Below are 26,354 nucleotides of genomic sequence, written 5' to 3'. Positions count from 1 at the left end.
GATGCAAGCTATATGAGGATCAAGATGAAGATATTAAATCTTTGGGCTGGAATCTGAAATAAAAAGTACTATTCTATTGTGTCAATAAATGAAAATATATGTGGAACTAGGTTGAACTGTGGAGTTCTTGGTGCTCTCTAATCTTGTTTTCCTTACCTGATTAGGTAACATCTTCAGTGCACTATGTAATGAAACAATTGCTTTGGAGAACAAAAACAAAAAAAGTAATTGAAGTTTGCAAGATCGTGCAAGACTAGCAATATTCTTTTTTTTAATTATACATGTTTTATTTGTAGTTTTCCTTTAACAACATATTTTGTGGACAGTGTATTGACTGGGTCAATATATTTTTTACACAGTGCTAACAATAATATTAAACATTAGTCTTCCAACTTCTAACCTTAATATGCTCATTGTAATTATAAGATTCTTTATGGCCCACCAAGTTCCCTCAAGTCTTTCAAATCCACCTTCCAGTAAACAATTTCAATAGGGTTTTAGTTATTTGCAATTCAATTTGTCTTAAAGATCTTCAAAAGCTCAAGTTATTTCCAAACATCTAAGTCACCTACTGAAATAGAATTAAGGTCAAGTGGCCTTCCAGTTTTATTTACTTTCATTCCTTTTCTTTGTGTATCTTAAACAATTATCACTTTCCCATGCTGCAGTAATCTTCCTCCTCCAGAAGATTTGCTCCAAATCCATTAAACAGCATGGGTAAAACAACAGCTGATTGTCAACCAATCCGGGGATTAGAAATAATTTTTAAAAAAGTTTCTCCCACTAATCACTTTTTAAAATATGTTAAATCTTTTCCAGGCTTTCTATATTTTAAAGTTTCTATTAGATATTTTTTTCACATCTGGGTCTTTAATCTTTCTCTTTCTCTATGTATCCAATCACTACTTCCTTAACGTTTGGAGATTATTTTTCATAATTCTTTTACTTGGGTTAGGTCTCTAGAATAAAACTTGGAAGTTGTTTCACCCAGTTTCAATGCTCTGTCCATGAACCGCTCCATCACAAATCTTATTGTCCCAGTTGTCACAGTTTGTGACTTGCTGCCATTTGGGAGACCTTTCTTTGGACCTAACGAAGGAATTGTGATTTCCTCATCAATGAAGCACCTCTCCTTCCTTCGCCCCCCCCCCAGGGCGGCTTTGACCCCATAGGCCCGTGATGGCGAACCTATGGCACGCGTGCCACAGGTGGCATGCAGAGCCCTTTCTGCTGGCACGCCAGCCGTTGCCCCAGCCCAGATCCACCGCACATGCGCGCACCTCCCATCAGCCAGCTGGTCTTCCGGTCTCTGCCACGCATGCACGGAGGCAGAGTGTTCCCCGATCTCTGCAGGTTCTACCCTCTGCAGATGCCTCTCGGTGGCAGGAAAGCAGGAGAAAGCTAACACGCGATGGGGGGAAAAACTGCAAAGATTTGAGGAGTACTGGAAGGCAATGGGGGAGGAACTTTGGAGATCGTGGAAGGCAGAAGAAAGCTATGATTCAATGGGGGAGGAACTTTGGAGATCGTGGAAGGCAGGAGAAAGCTATGATTCGATGGGGGAGGAACTTTGGAGATCGTGGAAGGCAGGAGAAAGCTATGATTCGATGGGGGAGGAACTTTGGAGATCGTGGAAGGCAGGAGAAAGCTGATTCGATGGGGGAGGAACTTTGGAGATCGTGGAAGGCAGGAGAAAGCTAGGATTCGATGGGGGAGGAACTTTGGAGATCGTGGAAGGCAGGAGAAAGCTACGATTCGATGGGGGAGGAACTTTGGAGATCGTGGAAGGCAGGAGAAAGCTACGATTTGATGGGGGAGGAACTTTGGAGATCGTGGAAGGCAGGAGAAAGCTATGATTCCATGGGGGAAGGACTTTGGAGATCGTGGAAGGCAGGAGAAAGCTATGATTAGATGGGGGAGGAACTTTGGAGATTATGGAAGGCAGGAGGCAGCTCTTTAGCACAGCTAAAGCACAGCTCTTTAGTCAGATCTCTCCCCCCTACATGTGTGGCTCTTTTACACAGGGAAAGAAGACAGGCAAGAGAATGAACACGTGTAGCAGGAAGCTCTGGTGTTGCCCGATTATCAGCCAAGCTCATCAGAATTTCGGCTCTAGAGCCATCCCAAACCCCACAGCCCATGAGCGAGGCGGAAGGGAAAAGCCTCTCTCTTTTCAGTTTCCCATCGGGCTGGCTCTGCCAAAGGCTGCCTCCCAATCTCGAAGCCAGTTCCCTCCTAAAGTTTCAAGGGCCACCACATGATTTCCATGAACTTGAGCTGAGCAGAATTGTGGGGCAGAGCGAATGTGGCGGCTCCTGTTTTTTCCAGCTGCCGAGTGCTCATTTAGAGAAGAGCTGGGGAAACAGGCAAGGCGCGGCGGCGGTGGCGGCAGGCAGGTGTCGGGGAAGCGCTGAGGGCAGCATATGCATCTTTGGGCTTTCCACTTAGGTGGCGATAGGTGCAGCCTGTCCCCTGTCCACCACCTGCTCGACCTGCAGCTCCCAGTGGGAAGGAGCCCAGGCAAGCCTCGCGTTTGGAGCTTCCTCGGGGGCAGTTTCGGCCCCGCCATCTTGGCAGCGCCATGCGCCAGGTGGAGAACAGCTGTCTCACCAGGGAACGGGCCGGTACCTAGTTGTCCTCTGGTAAGGTATGCTGGTCCACTTGGAAAAAGTGGAGGGGGCGCATTGGGGGGGCACGCATGCTCAGTGTGGGCGCATGTGTAGAGGGAGCGTGGGGGGTGTTGTGCACGCATGTGTAAATGGGAGCGCAACAGCGCTCGCCTGCTCAGACTTTTGGCACGCAATGCCAAAAAGGTTCGCCATCACTGCCATAGGCTCTCCCAACAAACAGATACCAGCTGGTTTTCATGGAGCTTGGTGGAGCTCTGCTATTTCCAGCTGTTCTTGCTGAGATGCCAACTGGTTCCCAAGACTGCAATATTCTTGAAGGAAGTGACAGGGCTTCATTAGTCTTCGCTTTTATAATCAGAAGCCCTTTGATCTGGCGTGTCAAACTCGCAGCCCGTAGGCCGGATATGTCAAATGCTGGCCCTGGCCCCGCCCTGTTTAGCAGAGGGGGGGGAAGTCTTAATATGTCATGTGATGCTGCCATGACCATGCGAGTTTGACACCCCTGCCTTAGATAAAGATACTGTGGTAGATGAGGATGAATTGGGGACAACTTACCTAGATGCCTCAGCTGAAGTTTTCTGCTGACCGCTAATGGCAACCTTGTGTAGGCATCTGGAAACTAACCAGCCACAAGACAATATATATACAAAAATGGATGATGGACTGGTCTTACTGGGTAATTAATATTTCAAGTGTATTGAAATACACAACACACACACACACACACACACACACCGTGAGTGTCAATAGAACAGAGAAGGCAGTTTTTTATTTTATGTCGTAAGATAACCACTTCATGGAGAAAATTAAAGTCAATGACTTGATAACATCTATCTTTTATCAAATTGAGGTTATGTTTCCTTTCTTCTGAAGTAAATAAAGTATATATTTTTCTCTTTTTGACATGAGAGATTATATCCACAGCATATAGTCATCTCCTCACAGTTGCTAATTAGCTTCATTTCCTACAATTGATGGATTTTGGGAGGAAATACCGTGTTTCCCTGAAAATAAGACTCTGTCTTATATTTTTTTGAACCCTGAAATAAGCGCTTGGCCTTATTGCCATGTTCTCAAAAGCCTGATTGGGCTTATTATTAGGGATGTCTTATTTTTCCATGCAGTTTCTAAAGAGTTTGTAGAAAGATGCAAAACTATATTAATCACAACAATTATTAGAAAAAAGAGCGTAGATCTATTCAAATACATATTAAGGAAGCATAGATACAATTATCCAAAAGAAAAACACAATCTTGGTACCTAGAAGTGAAGACCTTTAAAAAGTCAAAACGAAATGGAATGAAACCTGAATAAGAATTTCCACCTCTTTATGGGCTCTTTTGTAGTAGAAGAAAAATAGCATCAACGCCTTCAGAGTGTATTAGCTGATCTTGTTGCAAAACCGCTTTGCTGCCATCTAATGACCAAGCCTGGTCGTCGCAGCCTTAAAATGATGAAAGACGCTCTGTTCTGCGATATTAGGACAAAGGAATTAAGCCATTTATGTTGGCGTCTCACTCTCTCCGAAATATATATATATATATATATATATATATATATATATATATATATATATATATATATATATATATATATATATATATATATATATATATATATATATATATATATATACAATAAATATTATATATATATATATATATATATATATATATATATATATATATATATACACACACACACACACACATATATATATATATATACACACACACACACACACACATATATATATATACACACACACACACACACACACACACACACACACACACACACACACACACATATATATATATATATATATATATATATATATATATATATATACATATACATACACACACACACAATAAATATACAATAAATATATAATATATATACTATAGTAATACACACACACACACACATGTATACACTATAAATAGGAAAAATAACCAGTAAAGAACGTTACTCGATCCCGTCGCGTGCTTATCGCATCACAGGCCTATTATTCTGTAGCCGTTGCTATAGCAGCCAGTTCTGCAGCCGAACCGTCCTGTGCGCCTCGCAACTACGTGTCAGCGGTCGTTAGTGACGTCTCCCCTTTGGGAAGCTGGAGGAAGAGACTCTAAGGAAGGAAGGTGAGTGACAGGTTCCTGCGCCCCCAACGCCTCAGCTTTTCCTGCACCTCTTAAAAAAAATAAAAATAAAAATAAATAAAATCTTATTTCCGCTAATGGAAAAGCCGCATAGTTTGGTCCTATTTCAGAGCCTCCCCCCGCCTCCCCGAGCTCCCTCAGTGACCCTTTTATGGGACTCCCCTTCTTCTCCTCCAAATAAAAATGGAGCTTTTCCTCCCTTTTGTTGTGTTCTCTGCCGCGCTACTTTTAAATTATGATATCGATCCTCTTGTGTTATAAGGAGGCCTTTTCTTGCGCTGCCATACTTGCCCCTCAGCCCGGACTTCATTGCCTCCCTTCACACGTATTATGGAGCATTGAAAGGGCGGGCGGTGGGGGGAGGGGGAGGGGGCAGGGCTGACACATGGGGAACTGTGTTTTTAAAAGTCAGCATTGCTGGAGGAGGGACTTTTGCCCTTGGAATTTGGCAGTCAAATGAATGGGAAGGCAGACCTTTAATGGGAGAAATAATGGATAGATTTAGAAAAATGCTTAAAAGGGCAAGGTAAAATGAGACATATCAAACAATAACCTTTTATTCTTCCTAGTTTTCTTTTTAGTTTGTATTTTCTCTTATTATACACAAAACTGTTAATAATAATATTAAAAACAATCACCCAATGAAGAAAAGTCTATAGGCATAAAAAATCTATTTAAAATTAGCTTCTTAATAGCCTCTCTTTTGGAAATGAAATCTCCCAACTATACATACTTACATGTTGCAGTCAATAACTGCCTCACAAATGTGATTCTGAGTGGCATAAAATAAATAAACTAAATAAACTTTAAAAACAATAAAATACGTACCATGGAGTGTTTTAAAAATTGATATGTAGTAAGTCACCTTGCAAGTTCTCTAATTTCCCAAGGCTTCCCAGGCCTGCTAGAAAATGTAAATTCAGAAGACAAATAGGGTTAGTGCTAACCTTACCTTAGAAGTAGGGGAGGATGATATTGAAGATAGGGGTTTTAAAAAGCATGAATATTGATTGTTATCAGTCCAGATATTTAGTTAAATTTCCTTTCAGATGTGGACAAAATGCATGCCTCAATTTTCTATTCACTGTGGTTCCAAAGCATAGCAATTAATGACTTTTTCCTTATCTACTGTAGTTACTGTAGTTTGGGGGAGGAGAAATTTATAATTTTCCAAATGTTGAATCATTTTCCTTTATTCCTAACTATTGGCATGTTGTGTTGGACTTGAGAATTAGATTTTAACAATATGGAAAAGTCTGAGGTCCTCAGTCTACTCATATGCTGATTTTTTTTAACCTATATTAGAAGATACCCTAAATTGGTTTAGGATTTCCTATAAATAGTGCTGTCTTCTGCCTTTAAGACAGTAGGCAAAAAGCATATCTTATAGTATTTTAGACAGAACATGAACACTGCAAGCTAATAATTGCATAAATACTAAAATAACTTCAATAACTAAGATGATAAGGGGAAATAGCTATCTCGGTTATGTTGGTTTTCAAATGAATAGAAGAGAATAGAATTTTTTATTGGCCAAGTGTGATTGGATGCACAAGGAATTTGTCTTGGTGCATATGCGCTCAGTGTACATAAAAGAAATGATAAATTCATCAAGAATCATAAGGTACAACACTTAATGATAGTCATAAGGTACAAATAAGCAATGAGAAACAATATCAATATAAATCGTAAGGATACAAACAACAAAGTTACAGTCATACAGTCATAAGTGGAAGGAGATGGGTGGTGGGAATGATGAGAAGATTAGTAGTACAGACTTAGTAAATAGTTTGACAGTGTTGAGGGAATTATTTGTTTAGCAGAGTGATGGTGTTCGGGAAAAACTGTTCTTGTGTCTAGTTGTTCAAAATGTCAGGTATGCCATATTGAAATCCCAGGTAGGGGGTATTGAGGGTGAATGCATATTGCTGAGTGCAGGCGGGGGGGGGGGTGCTTTTGGATATGAGATCTGTAATGGGGCTCCCCAGGAGAAAAACCAGGAGCAACTTAGGAGAATGACTTGCAACCCATCCTGCCACCTTCCCCATTGACTTTGCTTATGGAAAATCAACAGGGAAGGTCACAAATGGCATTCACAGAACCACTCTCATTGCGATGTTATAATGCAAGCCAGGCACTGAGCACCTGGATTGTAATAACTTGATTATGAGGATCCTGCAACAGTCACAACTATGGATCAGTGGTAAGTTCCTGCATTCAGCACCATTATAATTTTGAACAGTCATTGAAAACATGCTTATAACTTGAGGGCCACCTGTAACAATTCAGAAGCAGTGATATATTTTCTATCATATCCACCTCAAATACTTCCATTTAAAAAATGCTATTTTGTTGCAATGTTTATCTGTAAGTAGAGGTTTCTTTGTAAAGTGAAAATAATTACATATACACAATTTAATACATTAGAAGAGCTTCATTCCACTTATTACATAAATTAAGCCTACATCTTCCTTGATAAGTAAACAAGAAGCTTTAGCTAGATATAGGAAAACAGTTTAGGCAATTTCAGTGATTTTTCAGGCCCTCTAGAGTCCCAGGCCTATGAAACAGAGGGCCAGTAAACCAGATATGTCATGTGCAGGCCACATCCACTCTGGCTCCGCAAAGGCAAAAAACGTCACGATATGCCCTGATCCAGCCCGTGACACAATCGAGTTTGATACCTGTGATCTAGACAAAAAAAAATCACTTTGGTTAGAAAATTTATTTATTCATTCATTCATTCATTCATTCATTCATTCATTCATTCATTCATTTATTGGTTCGATTTATATGCCGCCCTTCTCCGGAGACTCAGGGTGGCTTACAATGTGTTAAGCAATAGCCTTCATACTTTTGTATATACCTGCTTAGTGGGGCTTTTGCCCCCCCCAAGCGGTGTTCTTTTTTTATACAAAGTCAGCTTATTGCCCCCACAATCCGGGTCCTCATTTTACCTACCTCGAAAGGATGGAAGGCTGAGTCAACCTTGAGCCTGGTGAGATTTGAACTTGCAGTAATTGCAGGCAGCTGGTGCTATTTAACAGCACTTTAGTCTGCTGTGCCACCAAGGCTCTTATCTCAAATCTGTTTCTGAGTGACTGAATTATTCATAATAATAATTATGCTAAATAAAAATTATTCTAAATTTTATTTTTTTTAATAGAAAGTCAGTTTGGTGAATTGTTACCAGGCTGGATACCAGGAGACTGTGAATTCTTGCCTGCCTTAGTCATGAAAGCCAGCTGAGTGACTTCAGACCAATCACACACTCTTATTCCAATTCACCTAACAAGTTTGTTGCTATAGGGAAAATAGGAGGAGGAAGAAGTATTAGGTATGTTCACCACCATAAGTTATTTATAAAAATAATAAAAGAGTAAAACTAATCTAAAAATAAAAATAAATTCAGAGTTCTATTATGCATGTTTTTCCCAATTTTGAGAGATCATAAATTTTCAAACAAAAGAAAAAATGACTTAAATTCGTGTGTTAATTATTTATGTCTGTGGCCCCCAACCTTTTGGGCACCAGGGACTGGTTCCGTGGAGAGAGGTTTTTCTGTGGACCAGAGGAGCCATGGTTTTGCATGCTACCTGCATCCCATGGATGGAGCTTCACTTGTTTGCCTGGTCCAGTTGCGGACTGGTGCTGGTCTACAGACCAGGGATTGGGGGGCCCTGATTTATGTTATAATATTTTTATTCTATTGCTGATAATGTCAAACATTAATGTCAGAGAGAGACTGGCCTAGTCAGGGAAATAACCAAGTGGGAAATTAGTTTCAAATCCTTTTATGGGCACAGGAGGCAAGATCTGCCCTTCCCTTGAAGGTTATACAACCTTATCTTATCTGGTCCAGGTACAAACTGCTAGTCTGGGAAGATTCCTGTGAAATAGGCACAAGCAATAAAATAGCTACTAAAGTAAAGTAGCTAAAGTAGCTAAAAGTGAGCTCTTCAAGTGTGGATTTGGTTGTTCCCATCTGACAGTTAATCAAGATAGTATTGTGTTTTGTAGCAACTAGCAACACTAGGCATCTTCTAACCAAGCAAACTATGGTAGAGTTTCTTCCCTTAGTTTCTTCATGGTTTTTTTTTACTGCAATAAGTGGCTTTTGCATAGGAAAATTAATGGATTGAATGAATTTTGAATGCGGTTTTTTAAATTCCTATTTCAGAGTTTTACATTGTAGTGTAGAGAGACTGTACAAAGATATTTACAACTCTGGATAACCTCCATAACTATTACATTATTAACTAAACTAGCAGTTAATTTTGACAATAACTTGCTATTTGTAGATGTACCCTGTTTCCCCCAAAATAAGACATCCCCTGATAATAAGCCCAATCGGGCTTTTGAGCGCATGGCAATAAGGCCAAATGCTTATTTCAGAGTTCAAAAAAAATATAAGACCATTTCGGGGAAACAAGGTAGCTCTCACTCAAGGCTGCGAACCTACATAATATTATTGAATGTTATTGTAAGAATTTTAAAGATTTTGGTAACTTGTTTAATAGTTGCATGAATAGGGCATCTAGGATCAATCAGTAACTTGGTTAGCCTTTGTGAATCAGTTAATTAATAACTATTTCGACTGTTTTCAGCTTTACAGAAGAAAAAATAAATTCAGCATGGTAGATACATTTTTATAGATAAAAATAGCTAAATTCTCACAAATTCTCTCTTTGTGATTTAACTGCAAAGATATAGCACCAAAATCTGAATGCAATATTTTCTGAAATTATTCCTAGCCTTTGATCCAAAACTGAATTCTATCTTTTTTTCCTCTTTTAGCTGACACCAAAAGATGGAACCTCCTGAGATTACCATAATTGAAGGTGTGGGAGATGAAGTGACTGTGGTGGCTGGTATAATGGTACTTATTATGGCCTTGGTCCTGGCCTGGCTCTCTACGTATGTTGCAGATGGTAGCAACCATCTTCTAGGAACTGTCGTGGCCACTGGAGATTCATCAGTGATCCATCTGAACCCCATTGAAAATTATGTGGGAAATTCTGTTTCTGAACAAACTGAGCCACAGAATGCTACGGAAAATACTGAAGAAAAGGCAGATGAAGGCTCTGCTTCTGGCACCAGTCCTACGGTAGAGCAAGTTGAAAATGGCAGTGGTTCTGATGCTGCTTTAGACTGTCTATTGGACATTCAGGGTCTGCCACAAAGGACCTTTTCAATAGATGGTGTTTCTCAGGAAAGCCAGGGAGTTCCACAAACAGTAGCCAATATGGAGGAGAGTGAGCCAAACCCAGGCTTCATCAAAGTGCGTCTCAAATTCCTCAATGATACAGAAGAAGTAGCTATTGTAAAGCCAGAAGACACCATAGGCATACTGAAGAGGTACTGTTGAATATTAACATATATTTGTTTGGTGTGCTGTCCTTTTTTGTTTGAAAAAAATTATATAGGTTTAAAAAAAAAATCCCAGAATAGATTAGAACAATGTGGTATAATTTATACAGACTTATACAGTAAATCATCTCTTTCAAAAAGATTTGATTTTGGAACCCTTGGTATAGTTTAAGACTTTTCTCACTTTATCCTACATATTTGAAAGAACCTTAAAAAGTATTCCAAGTGTTGCAATGTGGGAGGGAATCAAACCCAGCTGGTAAACAGATAAAGATCAGTTCAGCAATCACCATATACTTTTTCTTTCATTTTGGAATCATAGGGGATGTCTAAACTCCCTGAACCTGTTGAGAATAACTGATTATTCTGACATACAGTACTGATAGTTCTTGACCACAATTGAGCCCAAAATTTATGTTGCTAAGTGAGAAATTTGCTAGTAATTTTTGTCCCATTTTACAATGCCGCACATGTTAAGTGAATCATTGCAATGGTTAAGTTAGTAACCTGGTTGTTAAGTGAATCTGGCTTCCCTACTGATTGTGCTTGTCAGAAGGTCACAAAAGGGAATCACATGATCTGGGACGCTGGAACTGTCATAAGTTGTCAAGCATCCGAATTTAAATCACATGACATGGGATACTGCAACAGTTGTGTGAAAAATGATTGTTAGTCACGTTTTTCAGTGCCGTTATAACTTTGAATGGTCACTAAATGAACTTATAAGTAGAAGACTACCAATATTTATACAACCATGGTCACAATAGGAAAGAAGCTTAGAAATTGCATTGTTGTTTATAGATGAGAGTTATTTGCAAAATAAATGTTGCGCATGATACAAACATTGTATGAGTGAGTTAAAATGTGTGGAAAAAAAGTATATTGGTTTAAAGTGTTATAAAAACACTTCATTAATAAATTATATCTTGGCTACATTGTCATGAAATAACACATTGATTCCCTTATAAAGGCTCATCAGTTTATTAAAATATGAGATATTACATTTTTACTGATATTTCTGTTTATCTATGTTCTTTCTAAAGCAAATATTTCCCAGGCCAGGAAAGTCAGATGAAATTTATATACCAGGGTCAGCTGCTCCAAGACCAGGCACGGACTCTGCAATCCCTCAATATACTGGACAATTGTGTAATCCACTGTCATCTCTCCCAGACCGTTTCTGCCATTCCTGACACTGTGGTAGCCCCATCGGAAGCTGGCGGTATTACTTTGAGCATGAGTGACTTGATGATGCCCATTTTTATGCTGATGCTGGCAGTGATCTGGTATTTCCGCATCAACTACCGCCAGTTATTCACAGCGCCTGCCACCATTTCCTTGGTTGGAGTGACTGTATTTTTTAGTTTTCTTGTTTTTGGGATGTATGGACGGTGAGCAGCTATGGGGCAAAAAAAATTCAGCAACCTTTTCAACCAAAATGCTTTTTATCTGATATGCCCACTTGTTAATAACTTACAGCACCAAGAAATGCTCTTACCCAGAATTCTACACAAATTGAAAAAAGGCTCTACATTTGAAAAAGAAAACAAAAACTTAATTTCTACAATTTCTGTGTTGATGTCTGGATATTTTTGAAAACATTAGTAAAAGATGAAGATATGACACATGAAGAAGAATAAGACATCATTAGTTCCTCTGCTTTCCATTACTTGGTTTTCACTTAAAACGTAATTCTCTTCCATCATCTATGTCTCTAAGAACAATTTGGCTGATCACACCAGTTTTCTTCATACATCTAATTCTACAATGGTTAGAAAGTTATTGACGATTGGCCTGAAATCCAATTCCTGTCTTATATGCCCTTGGACATCTTTCAAATCCCCCAATAGAGAAAGATTTTTAGCTTAAGTGTTTGCCTGATTAATTTGCTGCTTCTTGGACAAGCATGGAAGGAATTATCTTGATGCACATTTCTTTTATTAATTCCACTGTGTCCAATTATCTAGTGGTAAAGCAATGACCCAGTGCACTTCATGAATGCCAATGAGTGGAACAAATGGTATACGTACTGCAGTTCACATAGATTAATATCTCAAAATCAGGTATTTTTGAACTGTGTTCTGAAGATATCAGGCTGTACATTAGCTGTGGACTACACATTTGGTCAGTCCCTGACAGAAATATGCATGCATGTTGATAGGTAAAGCAGTGAGTTGAGATTGCAAGCTAGAAGCCTATTTGGTGCACTTTGCGCTTGCTTGAGAAAAGGTAACAGCTGCATTTAGAGCTTCCTATCAACTGTTTAGGCAGTTTGTTTACCTTTTGTAGGTAAGATATATGTTGACATGTGTGTGCCCAGTCAAACAGAAGAAAAGTCTGTCTGCTGTCATCAATATTTTTGAATGTTATTCATATATAGGTTAATCTAGTTATAGTTTTAAACTCCATTGATTCTATTCTCTTTGAAGCATGATTACTTCAAATAAATTTTCTTGTAGATAGGAGTTAATCAAAGTGGTTACTGCCATGGAATTCACTGCTACAATTCCGAGAGTCAGAGCTACAACAGACAATTATTACTGAGAGCTGGACTTTCCATTGGAAAGAAATGTTATTTTAAAAACAGGATTAGATATTAAATTAGCCCCAAAGTTGTAAGCAATCTTATTGGTCAAGAGGAATATTATGTTTTTAGACATCATTGTTACAGAGAAGCTCATGTTAAATTGCAGACTTAAACATCCATTTTAATTACTGGTGCCAAGCAAAAATGTCTAAATGCTGCTCAGCTACCCTGTAATGCTTTCAACTGCTGTAGCTTCTAAAATCAAGGCATTAAGAACAGATTAACAAAAATGTTTTTTGACCTGAGGCTTGCTAGATGCTTTGGAATATATAAGAATGTGTACAAAGTTGTTCTTGTTAAGTCATTTTTTCCTAACCTTTCTGGCTACTTCAGAACTGCATTTGTGGGCATGCACACAGAGTTAGCAGTGAAGTAACTATGCATGTACATGAATAGGGACACAACTGGCTGCCTCCAAAGTAGTTGTCTAAATCAAGAAAAATGACATTGCTGTTGGAAAAGAAGTACTCCATTTGTGTTCCTGTACACTAAAAAGTACTCTTGGGGAATTTGTACAGCTCTAATTTTAAGTACATCTTTGCTTGATAAGTTGTCTGAAATGTATACTTCTTGTAAAAAAAGAAAAAAATGTATAAATATTGCTGGAATTTGTCTTTTCTGTGCATTCATTCTAAATTGAAGACTAAAGGGAAAGTAAAAATAAACCTATAAATAACTAAATAATTTGAATGGTTAGATGGGGCCATTATGCTAATGCTTATTCATAGGTAACCAGGTAAAATATTTCTAAATGACTTTTTGAATATACTTGCAAGTCTGTTGTAGAAAATAAAGGTTTCCATAGCAAAGTGTACTTATTATACAAGAGAGTTTTTCTCATCAGGAAATCTTTCAAAAACAATCATGAAGATCTGCAATAATCACAGAAAAAATGGATGTTTTTGTAAGATGTCCATTTGTATAAATAAGGTACTCTGTTGAAATCCAAGTTCTATATTAGGTAAAGTCAACTGAATGATTAGTTTAGGTAAGCCAGTCTTTGTTTAGTGTTATAATTCATTTCAGAGAAACTAAAAAGTATTTACAGAATCCTAAAATCCATATTTGTACAGCACTATTCTGTTTAACCTATTTTGTCCACTTGTTAAAAGTACAAAGTGCAATCTAAACATATTGGCTGGATTCATAAGCCAAGATTAAGAAACTGCAGTTGCTGTTTTCAAATAACATATGTGATATGCAAGCAAGCAATTTAAAGGGATGAGTTGCATCACACATTAGGGCAATGAAAGAGTTCCTACAACACAGTGAACCAAAAATCATCTTCAACTCTCCTAGTGTACTCTAACATGTTGTATAAATTCAGAGACAGTCTTCAAATTATTCATACTGTTGTATTCATTTTACACTTCTGCTTTAGCATTCAATATAAAGACTAAAAAGATCTCCGATCTTTAAAAGAATATATACAGCGATCTGGAGAAGGAAAAAATGGGTATTTCTGAGTATCGTTAGGAACTGCAATTCAGAGTAGAATAATTAGGGTTTTCTTTCAAAAACAACTTGGGACTCTAGTTTATTTGAAAGATCTGATTTCACAGTGCATTTTAAGTAAACTATGTGTTCACTGTAATGTATTACAAAACATTTTTAAAATTCCCCTTCTCTCAAAACACAAGAAAGACACAAATAACTTAACCAGTACCAAGCAGAGTTACAGTTTATTTACACAAGCATTTCACAATCCATGAATGGGAAGAAAAAAATACAGATTTGACAGGTGTTTTTTTTATTAATATCTAGCTACCTGTACAGGCTGAGACTATAGAGATAAAACATTTTTTAAAAAATCAGACCACAGTACAGTACTTTCTTCAGTGATTTCTGCACATGTTCAAAAATATCACATAGGTGCAGTTTATACATCATCATCAAATTAAAAAACTCTCATTAATCCATTCATGATAGAATACAGTTTTTTTTTCTTCAAGTGAAACAGGCCTACCTTAAAAAATAATGGGTGCAGGTACAGGTGCAGAGCCATATATAAAATGACCTCTGTCCTTCCTCTTGCTAAATTAATAATGTTCAAAAGTCCCCAAAGTTTATACTTCCAAAGTTGCCTGAAACATGATCCCAAAAGCTTGAGTTGCAGTCGTGGGAAACAAACAAGGAACTACTTCCACACTGGCTATCTTTACATTGCTGCAATAGTGTAAAGTTAGCCAGCATTTTGATGATACATAATTTAAGTATGTAGCTACTTGTTATCAGGCAGTGAACAGCAGCAAACTTCCTGCTTTTCCCACCTCCCTTGGAAAGATTCAAATCACATCAAATAGCTACATTACAAGGAGGTGTGAGGCAATTGTCTGATCCATACTTACATATCTCTCATAGAATACTGAGTCATATATTTAAAAGCATTAGCTAACTATGAAATCAAGGCAAGTGGCCCCCAAACTTTTGGGCATCAAGGACCAGTTCCATGGAGAAAGATTTTTCTGCGGACTAGAGGGAGTGTGGTTTTGCATGCTGCCTGCATTCCATTGATGGGATTTCGCTTCTTTGCATGGTTCAGTTGCTGGCATGCTGTGGCCAATCCATAGACTGAGGGTTGAGGACCCCTGGTCTAGGCAATAAAGGAGTAATGCTTTGTAGATTGTGATCAGATGAAGGAAAAAGATCAAGATTCCTGCAAACAGGTTTTCCTTGTTTAACACAGAGCGCTACAAAGCTAGGTTTTCTACCACTGTCCAGCAAGATCTTTCAGGAAGGCCCATCTTGGTCCCAGAATACTCCCTATGCAACATACCTTTTGCCCAGGTATATAATGGCAAACAAAGAAGTCCAACCTCAGTAATGTTGGCTTCCTATGTCTGCTATTTCCACACTTGAAGCAATTTGGGCATTCATATATCCTCCAGTCAGGAACAGAAGCAGCAACTGATCTAGCATCTATGCTTTAACACAAGCACTATGGTAAACAGAATTTGCCCCCGCATGTTAACAGCACCAGAAAAGCATGTGGAACTCTGGGAAGGAAAGAAGAACTTGGCAGTCCCTTAAGAGATTCTTCCTGTAAACAGTACTGCATGTGCTGAAAGTTTTTCACTTCAAGACAGTTGGTGGGGATTTTTTAGAGCATATTCCCTGATGTAATTGAGCTATAGATTTTAACAGTGGAAAACACGGAATTTTTCTCCATCTTTTGAGCAAGGACTTTTTTTAGTTACTAGGAACAAAGAGAGGGAAGTGAAGCAAAAAAAGTTGTCAGCCACCTCAATCCAGGCAACAGCTTCAAGCAGTTGTTATTAGAAATTTGGATGCTCTACTACTGTAGAAATTAGCTACAAACATTCTCACATTAGGAAGGAAACAGCTAAGCTTCAGTAAATTAGACTTATGGGTAGACACACTTTTAGAATAAAAGAGGGCACACATTTTGAAATGGTTACATGGCTTCTGTGTAGTTGTTGTACACATTGTAAAGATTCAGGAAGCGGAGGCAAAAAGCAGAGGCAATATTCCCTAAGAGGAGTACTACAATTTCTAGCATCTATCTATACAATCATCAGACCATCATGATTTATGGCACTAGATTTAAAACAGCAGTTGTCTGTAAAAAGACTAAACAGAGCAGGAATGAAGTAAAGGGAAAATATATTTTGGGGGATGGGAGAGAGTGAAGGGGAAAATAGTAAAACTATTAATCTAAAAAAAAAAGCATATATTCTCCCTCCCATTCCATTATCACTTTCTTGATTTTGCCCCTAATACTCCAGCACAGTTTTAGTATTTTAAACATAGTAAGTTAAAGAGAAATTAATAATAGCTAGCAGGTCAGAGCACAATCTCCCTACCTGGATTCAATGAGATGTTAAATAGAGCTGTTTCAAAATTCAGTAACTCAAATTTACAGCCAATTGTCAGGGATGTTTTAAAATGTGTATTAATTTACGTACATAAAGTAAAGCATGTCTTGGAGTATTGGTTCATCAATATTGGATAAATAGAGATTTGTATCCAAGCACAAGTAAGGAGCACGTATCACCAGCTTCCTGATATCCATATATCGGGAAGAATGCAGCCCCAGATTCTTAATCTTGTTTTGTACAAGATTTTAGGGATGCTACTGGTGAAGAAGCACATAGTGTTAGGAAAGGAAACAATAGTGACAACAGCAACATCTGTTCAACCCTCTCTACCCATCTCAGCATGTTAGGATAGCTGAACAAGGCAAAAACCTCAGAGAGGAAGAGGCTGATCTATAATCTTGTGCCACTTCTCTTGACAACAAAGAGACCACTAGAGTAGACACTTAAGACAAAAGGGTGGGCACTGATTCCTCTTGTTTCTGCCATACCCTTTAAAATCAACAAAAGAGCAGGCAGGTTTATACACATAGATGCCTCCTAGCCCTGCCAATTCAGTATCTAGCATTGCTAAGCAAATATGATGCCACCATATATATAGTCATGATTGAACAACCACTAACATCACAATAAATAGAAATTGAAACGGGAAGAAGGAGAGAGACCAATTCCTCCCTGATTGATGGAGGTGCTATCCATCTTTAAGGCCCTCCTCAAATCACCACCATCCCTTTTTCCCAGAAGTGGTGGGAGCTCACTCTCCCCAAAGCAGTCCTAGTCTTTCATTATATAGCTGGTGAGCATAGAGCTATGCCATGTGTGTAGGAGGCTTGAGAGGAGGGCAGTGGACACATGCAGCCATCTATCTTCACAGTTAATTCTTGTAAAGGGTGTCCGCAAGGGACCACTTAAGAGGATACCAGCCAGATCTGTCTCCTGATCTGGGTCAGAAAGAAACTAAAACAGATTCTGGAGGCCCTCCTTGTTTTTCTCAGTCCAGCATTATTCAATTTATGTCATCATAGAGGCTGGGAGTAGGAGGGGCAAGTGGTTTAGACTTCAGTTTCTTTTTACTGGAGCTCATTCCTGGAGCACCTCCTACCAGGCTCATGTGTGGTTTCTTCTTTTTGGTTTTTCGAGATTCAGAGTTGTTTGTACCTATTGTGGGGAGAAAAAGAATGCATGTTTAAGTATTGTGCCTGCCTGTTTTCAGTCCTGTTTTTCAAATAACTTCCTTGTCCTTCAATCAGTATATACCAATTTTGCCTGGCCAGCAATTTGTAATGCTTTGAAAAACTTCTCATTGTCCATTCCCAAGCTGAAAGGCTAAATCACTTCCATTGAAAAGCACTGCCATGAAAGGATGTATTCTGCTGTCAAATCTGTGTGGCCCATTTGCACACACAAGACATCAAGTAAAGAGCATGCCCAGGAAAATCATATAGTAGTATTATAATTACAATTATCATCAATACAACGCAACATAAACTTTACAGTTCAGCAAGCCAGAAAACATACAATACCATGAGTCAGTATTTACAATACTTTTATCAAATCAAAATGTTTTTCATTAAAGTGGCATCTACAGTGATAATATCAACACTGGACTGTACTTTCTTTTGCCAATTTGATTTGCCACACTTGCACTTGCTGTAAGTGTGAGTAAAAAAGAGTAAGTTTCATACACTTTTACATCAACTTGTTTATTACTTAGAAGAATTTGCCTACTGGGCTTCTGTCAACTTCTTAACAAATAGAGCAGTGATCAAAAACTTGTGGCTTTTAGATGTTGCAGACCAAGAATGCTCATAGGATTCAGACAGCAGAGCAACTGAAGAGGATAATAGATTAACATTTTAACAAAATCTTCAATGGATCCCCCCCCCCCTCTGTCTCTCTCTCATTTAGGGGACTACTAGTTCTCTCTGGGTTTTCCTTTCTTATTGTGCCTCTATGTAGTCTGCAATGCAGACTATGTAGTCTGAAAGAACAGGGAAGTTGCTTTCACTGAGGTAATCAGCAACGAAGTCTCTGTGTACCTGTTTTTGGTAGAGATTATGGGCAGAATCTTCTTTACAAATAATTGCCAATGCATTAACTGATCATAGCTGAAAAGAAGCTAAGAATAATTTTTTTTCAAGTAGTCTGCCCATAAGTTTTTTATGAAGGAACCATTAGATTCTTTGGCAACCTGTGGAAACCCCTCAATCATATTCCTAAAGGTTGGAGTTGTCTGCATTCAACAATCATGTTATGCCAGTATTGCAAATAGCATGGTGGAATTCAACAACTCAAACTGCACAAAATGAGCTACTGCAACACATTCTGATGTTAAGAATTAGAGGAAAGGTTGACTAACACAGTGGTCACCAACCACTGGTGGTCCGCAGAGAAATTTTCGTATTTTTGCATTTTTGCTGGTGGTGCAATACAGAAAAAGGAGTGCAGCCCTCACTATCCGGAATGAATGGTGCTGTTGTGGCGTTGGAGGAGGGGGCAGCACAAGTGGGAAGAAACGGTGTTTGTGATGGCTGGAAGCTGCGGGAGCAAAGCACTACTTTCATTTGCACGGCAACAGCATTCCGCCTCGGTATATTTGCGCCAACCAGTGGCGCAAGGCAGCCCTTGTCTCCTGCCGCTTGGGACTCGGAATGGTAAATGGTGACTGGTCTGGGGAGCAGCCGGATTTTGCTCCATTGCGGATGCCAGATCGGCCCCCTGCAAGCTCTTGTCTCTCGAGGAGCCCGACCAAAGTTTCCCGCACCACTTCAGGGAGCACTCGAGAGATGAGAGCTTGCAGGGGGCCGATCTGGCATCCACAATGGAGAGCAAAATATGGCTGCTCCCCGAATCAGACGCTGTTTACCACTCCGAGTCCCAAGCAGCAGGAAACGAGGGCTGCCTTGCTCCGCAAATATACCAAGGTGGAATCCTGATGCCACACTTACAGCAGAGAGAAGAAGCTGGATTTTGCTCTCCATTGCAGACACCAGATCGTCCCCCTGCAAGCTCTCGTCTCTCGAGGAGCCTGACCAAAGTTTCCAGCACCGCTTCAGGGAGCGCTCCTCAAGAAACGAGAGCTTGCAGGGGGGCGATCTGGCACCTGCAATGGAGAGCAAAATCCAGCTTCTCCCCGGACCAGACACCATTTACCGCTCCGAGTCCCAAACGGCAGGAAATGAGGGCCGCCTTGCGCCATCGGCTGGTGCAAATATACCAAGGCGAATGCTCATGCCGCGCAATTTCAAGTAGTGCTTCGCTCCCACACTTCTTCCGGCCCTTGAATGAGAATGAGAGAGAGAGATTGTGGGGGATAGAGTGAGAGAAAGGGGGGGGAGAGAAAGAGAGAATGAGAGAGAAAGTGGGAGAGAGAGAGAGAGAAAGAGAGAGAGAGTGGGGGAGAGAGAGAGTGGGGGAGAGAGAGAGAGAAAGAGGGGGAGAGAGAAAGAATGAGAGAGAAAGAGTGGGGAGAGAAAGGGGGGAATGAGAGAGAAAGAGTGGGAGAGAAAGAGAGGGGGAGAGAGAGAATGAGAGAGAGAGAATGAGAGAATGAGAGAGAAAGAGTGGGAGAGAAAGAGAGAGGGGGAGAGAGAGAATGAGAGAGAGAGAAAGAGAGAATGAGAAAGAGTGGGAGGGAGAGAAAGAGAGAGGGAATGAGAGAGAAAGAGAGAATGAGAGAGGAAGAAAGAGGAAGAGAGAGAGGGAATGAGAGAGAGAGAGAGAGAATGAGAAAGAGTGGGAGGGAGGGAGAGAGAGAGAGGAGGGAGAGTGCCTGAAGGACCCCATCCCGTCACTGAGAGTCCAGGTGCTTCAGCAAGCGGCGCGCTGGATTCATATTAGTGATCCACGAAATTTAAAATTATGAAGTTGGTGGTCCCTGAGGCCCAAAAGGTTGGGGACCCCTGGACTAACATCTAGTGCTGACAATAGTTAGCATCCCATGTGCATAGATATGAATAAGATAAATCAGATGTCCTAAGTGATAATGCTTTGATGTCCTTGCTCCTTCTACGTTCATCAGTACAATGTGCTATGATGAAACAAGGTAAAGAAGCAAATACTCCTACAGTTTCACAATTGAAAGTTGAGACCCAGAATTTAAGATGCAAGCCATTATTACCTCAGCCTGCTCTCTCAGGCAGCTATAAACATTCTTACTTGCTTTTGACGAAGCTGAATCAGAAGGAGAGATATCTGAAGAACCATCCCACTGAAGCCGACTCATGAGAGCTTGACTCTCTGCCACATCAAAGCTATCATTTTCCACGCTGCTTTCTGTTTCAGGAAGTGAGCTAAGTAAAGGGAAAAATATATGAAAAGGGGAAAAGATTAAGGTCAATTATCTTAACTGCAGCAATAGCTAACCTGTAGAAATCCAACCTGTACTGGTAGAGATAGAGGCAGTCTCAACAAAACTTTGGAAGCAGGTTCTACAGCACCTCCAAATGTTACAGTGTCATGTGAAAGATAGAAGACAACGATTAATTGTCAATGTTAATCAACTATGTTAATATTCTAATTTTATTTACACTTAAATACACTTCATTATTTTGCCCTAGACCCACCTGCATTTTCTGGCAATCCCACTATTACAAAGACAATGTGCATTTCTAGGACAGAAAGAGGCTGTGCTTGCCTGTCATATACTGTCAGAAAGAAAAAACAGAAAAGACGCTGCCCTCAACTGTCCATCCACATTCAATGTTGTTGTCTCTCAAAGAAAGCACTTAATTATACTTTACTAAATGCTCAGCATTTCAGCCCACACACTTAGGTCATTTTTTCAACTCAGATTCTTCTCCTCTGGTAATTTACTTCAACTATATACTCTAAGGCCAGCAATCAATCTCATGTGATGGCCTGGATACTCCAAAATAAAAAAAAATTAAATGGTTCAAGTCACATGAGATTTCAACAATCTCCAAGATTTTCATGAAAAATGGCTGATCTTGCAAGATTTTGACACATTTAATTATGAGCAAATATATACTTGGCTTCACCGTGCTATCTTGGAGCTTTGTAGAAGATATACTGCAGGTTGCAATTCCTTGAAAGTTCACTTACAACCTAAAGAAGTAAAATCCTACAAAGATAGATTCTGTCAATGCAGAGTTTGTGTTAAGTCAATGAACAAGGAAACAAAATGTTTTGAAATGTGCTATTAGATCAGGAAAGTCTCTTCTTAAAACAACAGCCAGGCATTCTTGAAGTTCCAAAAGGGTGTGCTATTTTCTCCTTCCTTCCATTTTCCACTACTTTTATATGTTTTATTTTTTTTAGAGTGGATTTCTAACCCAGAAAGATATGCTTGAAAACTTCTGGATGCGATATGCCTAACTCTGAAAAACTAAGAGTATCAATGTAAAGTTTTCTGGGGCTCAGAAAGAAACCAAGAAAATAGTAAGTTAGCAAAGCAGTAAATTAGTGAAAGTTATTCCACTTCATTTACGCAGTTAGCAAAATTCAGCAACATTCATACAGTTAAACAGTATGAAATATATTTTGGAGTAAAAGAGTTTCTCTTCTGCATTCCTTTCATCCTAATTATACTTACGCAGAGGATCCTAGGAGGTAGATCCTGACTGACCTCCGCTGTTCATCAGTATGCTGGGGGCAGCGAAGAGACCTTCAGGCAAAGAACGAGATTACAGAACCCTCACAGGTTGTGAAATACATGCTTCCTGCTGTTTCATCGCCCATAATGCTAACCCATCAATATTCCAGAAGAGGGGATTAACACTGTCAGAAAATCTAATCCAGGTCTAACCAAATGCTTAGACCTGGAAAATATATTGTGAGCATCCTGGTCTGTTTTTGAAACAATGATTTATTGCTTTCATACAGCTATCAACTAGCAAGACAAAATCTAATAAGATTCTCAGATTCTCAAGAATTGTAGCTATTTTTTTAATTCTTTATTTGAAAACAAGTCATTCTTTTTTGTAACTGGGATCTGAAGACTTTAAAACCAGGAAGCAAAAACAAGCCAAGTCTTAGACAACTGGATGCTGAACAGTTTTAACCTCCCAGGGTAGAGTCTCAGCAGCATCTTGTGAGAAAATTAAATACACTAAGTTATATGAAATACAGATTGCTAAACTTATGTTATATATGTATGCAATCTATTTTTAAAAAAACTTTTTCTGGAAGCAGAATTTGAATTTGTTTTTAAGTACTGGGGGATTCGAGTTACAGTACCTCAACAGATGGCAGCCTTTGGCTAACCTTTTTTGGGCTGGCGTACAGGGAACATTAAAGCCCACAACCACTCTGTCTTGCAGGGTTGAAATGGAGCTGGTTCTTCCCCTTTCAGACCCTCATAACCTCCAGGTGTTGGATTAGCACCAAAATGGCATCACCTACTCTGCCAGGGATTGAGGTGTGCACTCTGTGCCATGAAATTACCTCATCCAACGTATTCACATAGATGACTGATTTTCAAACTTAGCAACTTTAAGATATGTGGATTTTAACTCCCAAAATTCTCCAGCCAACATGCAACTCTACTTGCATCTGAAGAAATTCTCCCAATGAAACAGAAGAAAGATAACATGAGAAACAGATGGTGCAACAGGCGAAGTATCAATTTCATAGGTATCTTCATATGCTGTTCCTCTAACGCCATGCATGCCATCAACTGCCAAAAGTCCCCTTTTGACTTTTAGACAGGACTAATAGACTGGACTTTGTACATAAGAACTAACTGAGCCAAGTCTGACATCAGGACTTGAATCAAGAACAAAGCATTGCAGCATTTTGATCTCCCGGATAATCCATTATAAATCTTAATGTAGTTGTTTTGGAACAAAAATACTTTCCTAGAGCAACTGGGTGGGAGGCAGCTGAACACTGAACATCAATGATTTGCAACTTAACTCAGAAAGTCTCGACAAACACTGTTTTTAACACAGAACAATGGTTAATTGATAGGAATTTATAATCTGTACCCCATGAAACCTTCATCCGTGTAATCGTCTTGTTTTCTAATAGCTTCTCCCATCTCATGCCTATATTTTTAAATCCTATGTTAAGCCATTCCCTGCATCTGATAAAGTAGTTTGAAGCTCATGAAAGCTGGTGCTTTATAATAAAATGTATTTGTGTGAAAAGGTACCGTAATTCAAAACTTTCCTAGTGAGTAAAGTACTTTAGCTTTTGATCAGGCATGGAAGCCTAATTCATGGTTAAAAAATTACAGTATGTGGAAAGCTTTTATACAGCTGTTGTGTAGTTCCCAAATGTCTGAATTTCTCCTAAGAAGCTAGTTAAAGCCAATTTCTTATTCATCTGTACACCATTAAGAATCTTTTCCAAAAGAATCTTTGAAAATGCATTTAAAAGCTAATTTTATTTTAATATTTGAAATATCAGAATTATCAAGAGATACTTTATTGTAGGCAAAGTATCCCTCCTCAAGTTACAAGGTTAAATTAAAACTGAAAGAATTCCCTTCCCACCCCCTTCTTTAACATTTTTCTGCAATATAATTTCCAATAATACAGCTTCAGTCAGGTGACAAGTTTTGCCAAAGGGGGAAAAAATTATTCCCCTCAATGCATATTTTCTCTCCAAGTGTGAATTCTGTTTTGAGTGAAACTAGTGAAAAGATTAGTTCCTATAATCACAAGCAAATAGATTCCAAACTTGTCACTGCAAATGGGGCAAATTTGTGACCTATAGACATTTGCACTAGCATCCAAAACAACTCAAAAGGGCACCCAAAAATTAAGAGAAGGTAGTTCTCACCGTGTACACATCTTCTTGGTATGTTCAGAGATCACCCCGCATTGCTACAGAAAAAGACATACATAAGGTTGGTTCGTAGGGTGGTGAGTGCATCAGAAGATGGATAGTTCTCATTCTTTAACATTCAAAAAGCAACTATTTCAGAATGTAAATATTTTGATTCTCAGACAGGGCTGCAAATGCAGTCATGAATTTTCAGCAACAGGCTGGCTAAGAAGAGAAACAATCTAATAGCAATAGTAAACACAGTCAGGTAAAAACATGGAAAATGGGGAGTAAAAAAAAGAGACGCTAGGGAAGAAAGTGAGGCAGAATACTGTAAGCCTCGTGGGGGGCATCTTGGAAGATCTAAAAGGAGCAATGCCTAGTCTCAAAAAGTTGTATAGGACTCTACTTGGGAAGGGCAAGAATGCAATGCAGAGGAAAATCTCCTTTTAAAGCAGCTCAACTGAGATGGGAATTAAAAAAAGAACTATACTTGTTTTCTCCTTCCAAATGTATTGGGACTCCAGCCCCCAGATCCACAGACAAGGAGCATATTCCAGCTGGGGAAGAGCAACCACCTTCTGCAAGTTTGTTGCTTTTCCAGGATAAAATATAATAAAAATCAGCCAAAGTAGCTACGTACTTTAATTAGGCCAGCAGATCATATCTCCACAATAATAGGCATCAGTATTTGCACACCACCCTTTATTTCTGTCTTAGTCCTGATTAGGTACATTAATCCTTATACTACCTACCTACTCCTTAGTATCATTTGACCTTCATTTCAACAAAATCTTGCTTGGGTTCCTTCCCTTTTTCATATTCAATAAAGCAGCAACTGTAAATTGCTGTAGTTAAATGAATATCAAGTCCATAATAAAGAATACCTATCCCCTTTAAATATTATTTAGCAGCTTCAAGGGATTGAAGAGACCTCAAATCACTTCAAAGGGCCATAAGGGGATGTATCTTCCTTTTGCAATGTCTCTTCCAAATAAATTTTTAAGCGCTGCATAGGCTCGAATGATCAGAGCAGCATTCCTAAGGGCAAGCATTTACTTTCAAACAAATAAGCATCAGTTTCTTTTTATTAACTGAAAATAAGCAACAGCATACAGAATCACTAAACAGAAGGCAACAGAGCTAGGTACTCACTGTAGTTAGCAAACTACGGAGCTCCTCAGGGCCCAGAGTTTCATAGTTGATTCCAGCAGAATTGTTATACTGAGGAGGAGAATACACCACACCCAGATATTTTAGGTGTTACATAAATCATGGCAATCTTTCCTTCACATTTTCACCATGAAATGAAATGGTATGAAAATGAAATTATGCAACACAAAAGTAAAACAAGCCAGTTTGAGTGAGAGTCAGTTTGGTCTAAGTGTTAAAACACCAGTCTAGAAAACAAGTGAATATGAGTTAAAAGTCCCGCCTTAGCTACAAAAGCCAGGTGACCAGTCACTCTCTCTCAGCCCAACCCATCTTACAGGGTTGTTCTAGTGAGGAATATAGGAGGAGGAAGGTATGCTGATATGTTCACCATGTTATTTGTAAAAGTAATAAAGGTAGGCTACAAATAAACAAACAAACAAATAAATAAATTAGCTGAGATGAGATAAAATACTAGCATAACAAAGATAAAATAGCAAATAGAAATATAATACATGCCCCTCTGTACTGCTATTCAATTCTGGAGTTGTTAACCTTGGGAGCCCCTTTAACTTTAAGACATGTTGACAGCCACAAGGGATAGGGCAATGATGCAGAATGGATGGGCCTTTGTCATGTAGCAATGGAATACTTTTAGGGCCCATTCACTGTTTTTTGTTAGAAATGGCGAAAAGTCATTTGAGGCTGACATTAACATTTTCTCACATTCCTTTTTTAAGTGTAGGCATTTATGCCATCAAATTCAGGCATATTGTGGGAGTGGGCTCCAGAACCATGCTGTATTTAGACAAACTGACTCAGGCATCAATAGAACCTCAAAACAGGTTTTGTAGAAGATCTAGTACTTCCTAAAATCCTGAGGAGC

At 39.0% G+C, this 26,354-nt stretch overlaps 2 protein-coding genes across 7 annotated transcripts in view; one reads left to right on the top strand and one right to left on the bottom strand.

The window, feature by feature from the left end:
• Positions 1–4,636: 4,636 nt before the first annotated feature.
• Positions 4,637–13,362, top strand: TMUB2 (transmembrane and ubiquitin like domain containing 2). 4 transcript variants are annotated; one of them, XM_087892206.1, is made up of 5 exons: positions 4,724–4,774; positions 6,867–6,995; positions 7,959–8,129; positions 9,590–10,150; positions 11,206–13,362. In XM_087892206.1, exons 4-5 carry the CDS (start codon positions 9,603–9,605, stop codon positions 11,555–11,557), a joined length of 900 nt encoding a protein of 299 aa, XP_087748332.1. In that variant the 5' UTR covers positions 4,724–4,774; positions 6,867–6,995; positions 7,959–8,129; positions 9,590–9,602; the 3' UTR covers positions 11,558–13,362. The 4 variants fall into 4 exon arrangements, with proteins under 4 accessions (XP_087748333.1, XP_034271821.1, XP_034271820.1 ...); XM_087892207.1 differs by lacking the exon at positions 7,959–8,129 and having other exon boundaries at positions 4,637–4,774; XM_034415929.2 differs by lacking the exon at positions 6,867–6,995 and having other exon boundaries at positions 4,675–4,774.
• Positions 13,363–14,412: 1,050 nt separating this feature from the next.
• ATXN7L3 (ataxin 7 like 3) overlaps positions 14,413–26,354 on the bottom strand; it is a 31,245-nt gene continuing 19,303 nt past the window's right edge. For 2 of the 3 annotated variants that reach the window (XM_034415927.3, XM_087893997.1), the window contains 5 exons: positions 25,472–25,540; positions 24,332–24,375; positions 22,140–22,211; positions 20,744–20,877; positions 14,413–17,743 (listed from right to left, as the gene is read on the bottom strand). In XM_034415927.3, coding sequence (XP_034271818.1) covers positions 17,592–17,743; positions 20,744–20,877; positions 22,140–22,211; positions 24,332–24,375; positions 25,472–25,540 — 471 coding nt within the window. In that variant the 3' untranslated portion in view covers positions 14,413–17,591. Of the gene's footprint in view, positions 17,744–20,705; positions 20,878–22,139; positions 22,212–24,331; positions 24,376–25,471; positions 25,541–26,354 lie in introns of all 3 variants that reach the window. The other variant, XM_034415928.3, reaches the window with a different exon arrangement.

Source organism: Pantherophis guttatus, chromosome 4, assembly GCF_059756535.1.
Source record: "Pantherophis guttatus breed Tessera chromosome 4, ASM5975653v1, whole genome shotgun sequence".
Taxonomy (NCBI): Eukaryota; Metazoa; Chordata; class Lepidosauria; order Squamata; family Colubridae; genus Pantherophis; species Pantherophis guttatus.
The sequence above is the reverse complement of the archived record's forward strand: the minus strand, read 5'-3'. Positions and strand labels throughout refer to the sequence as shown.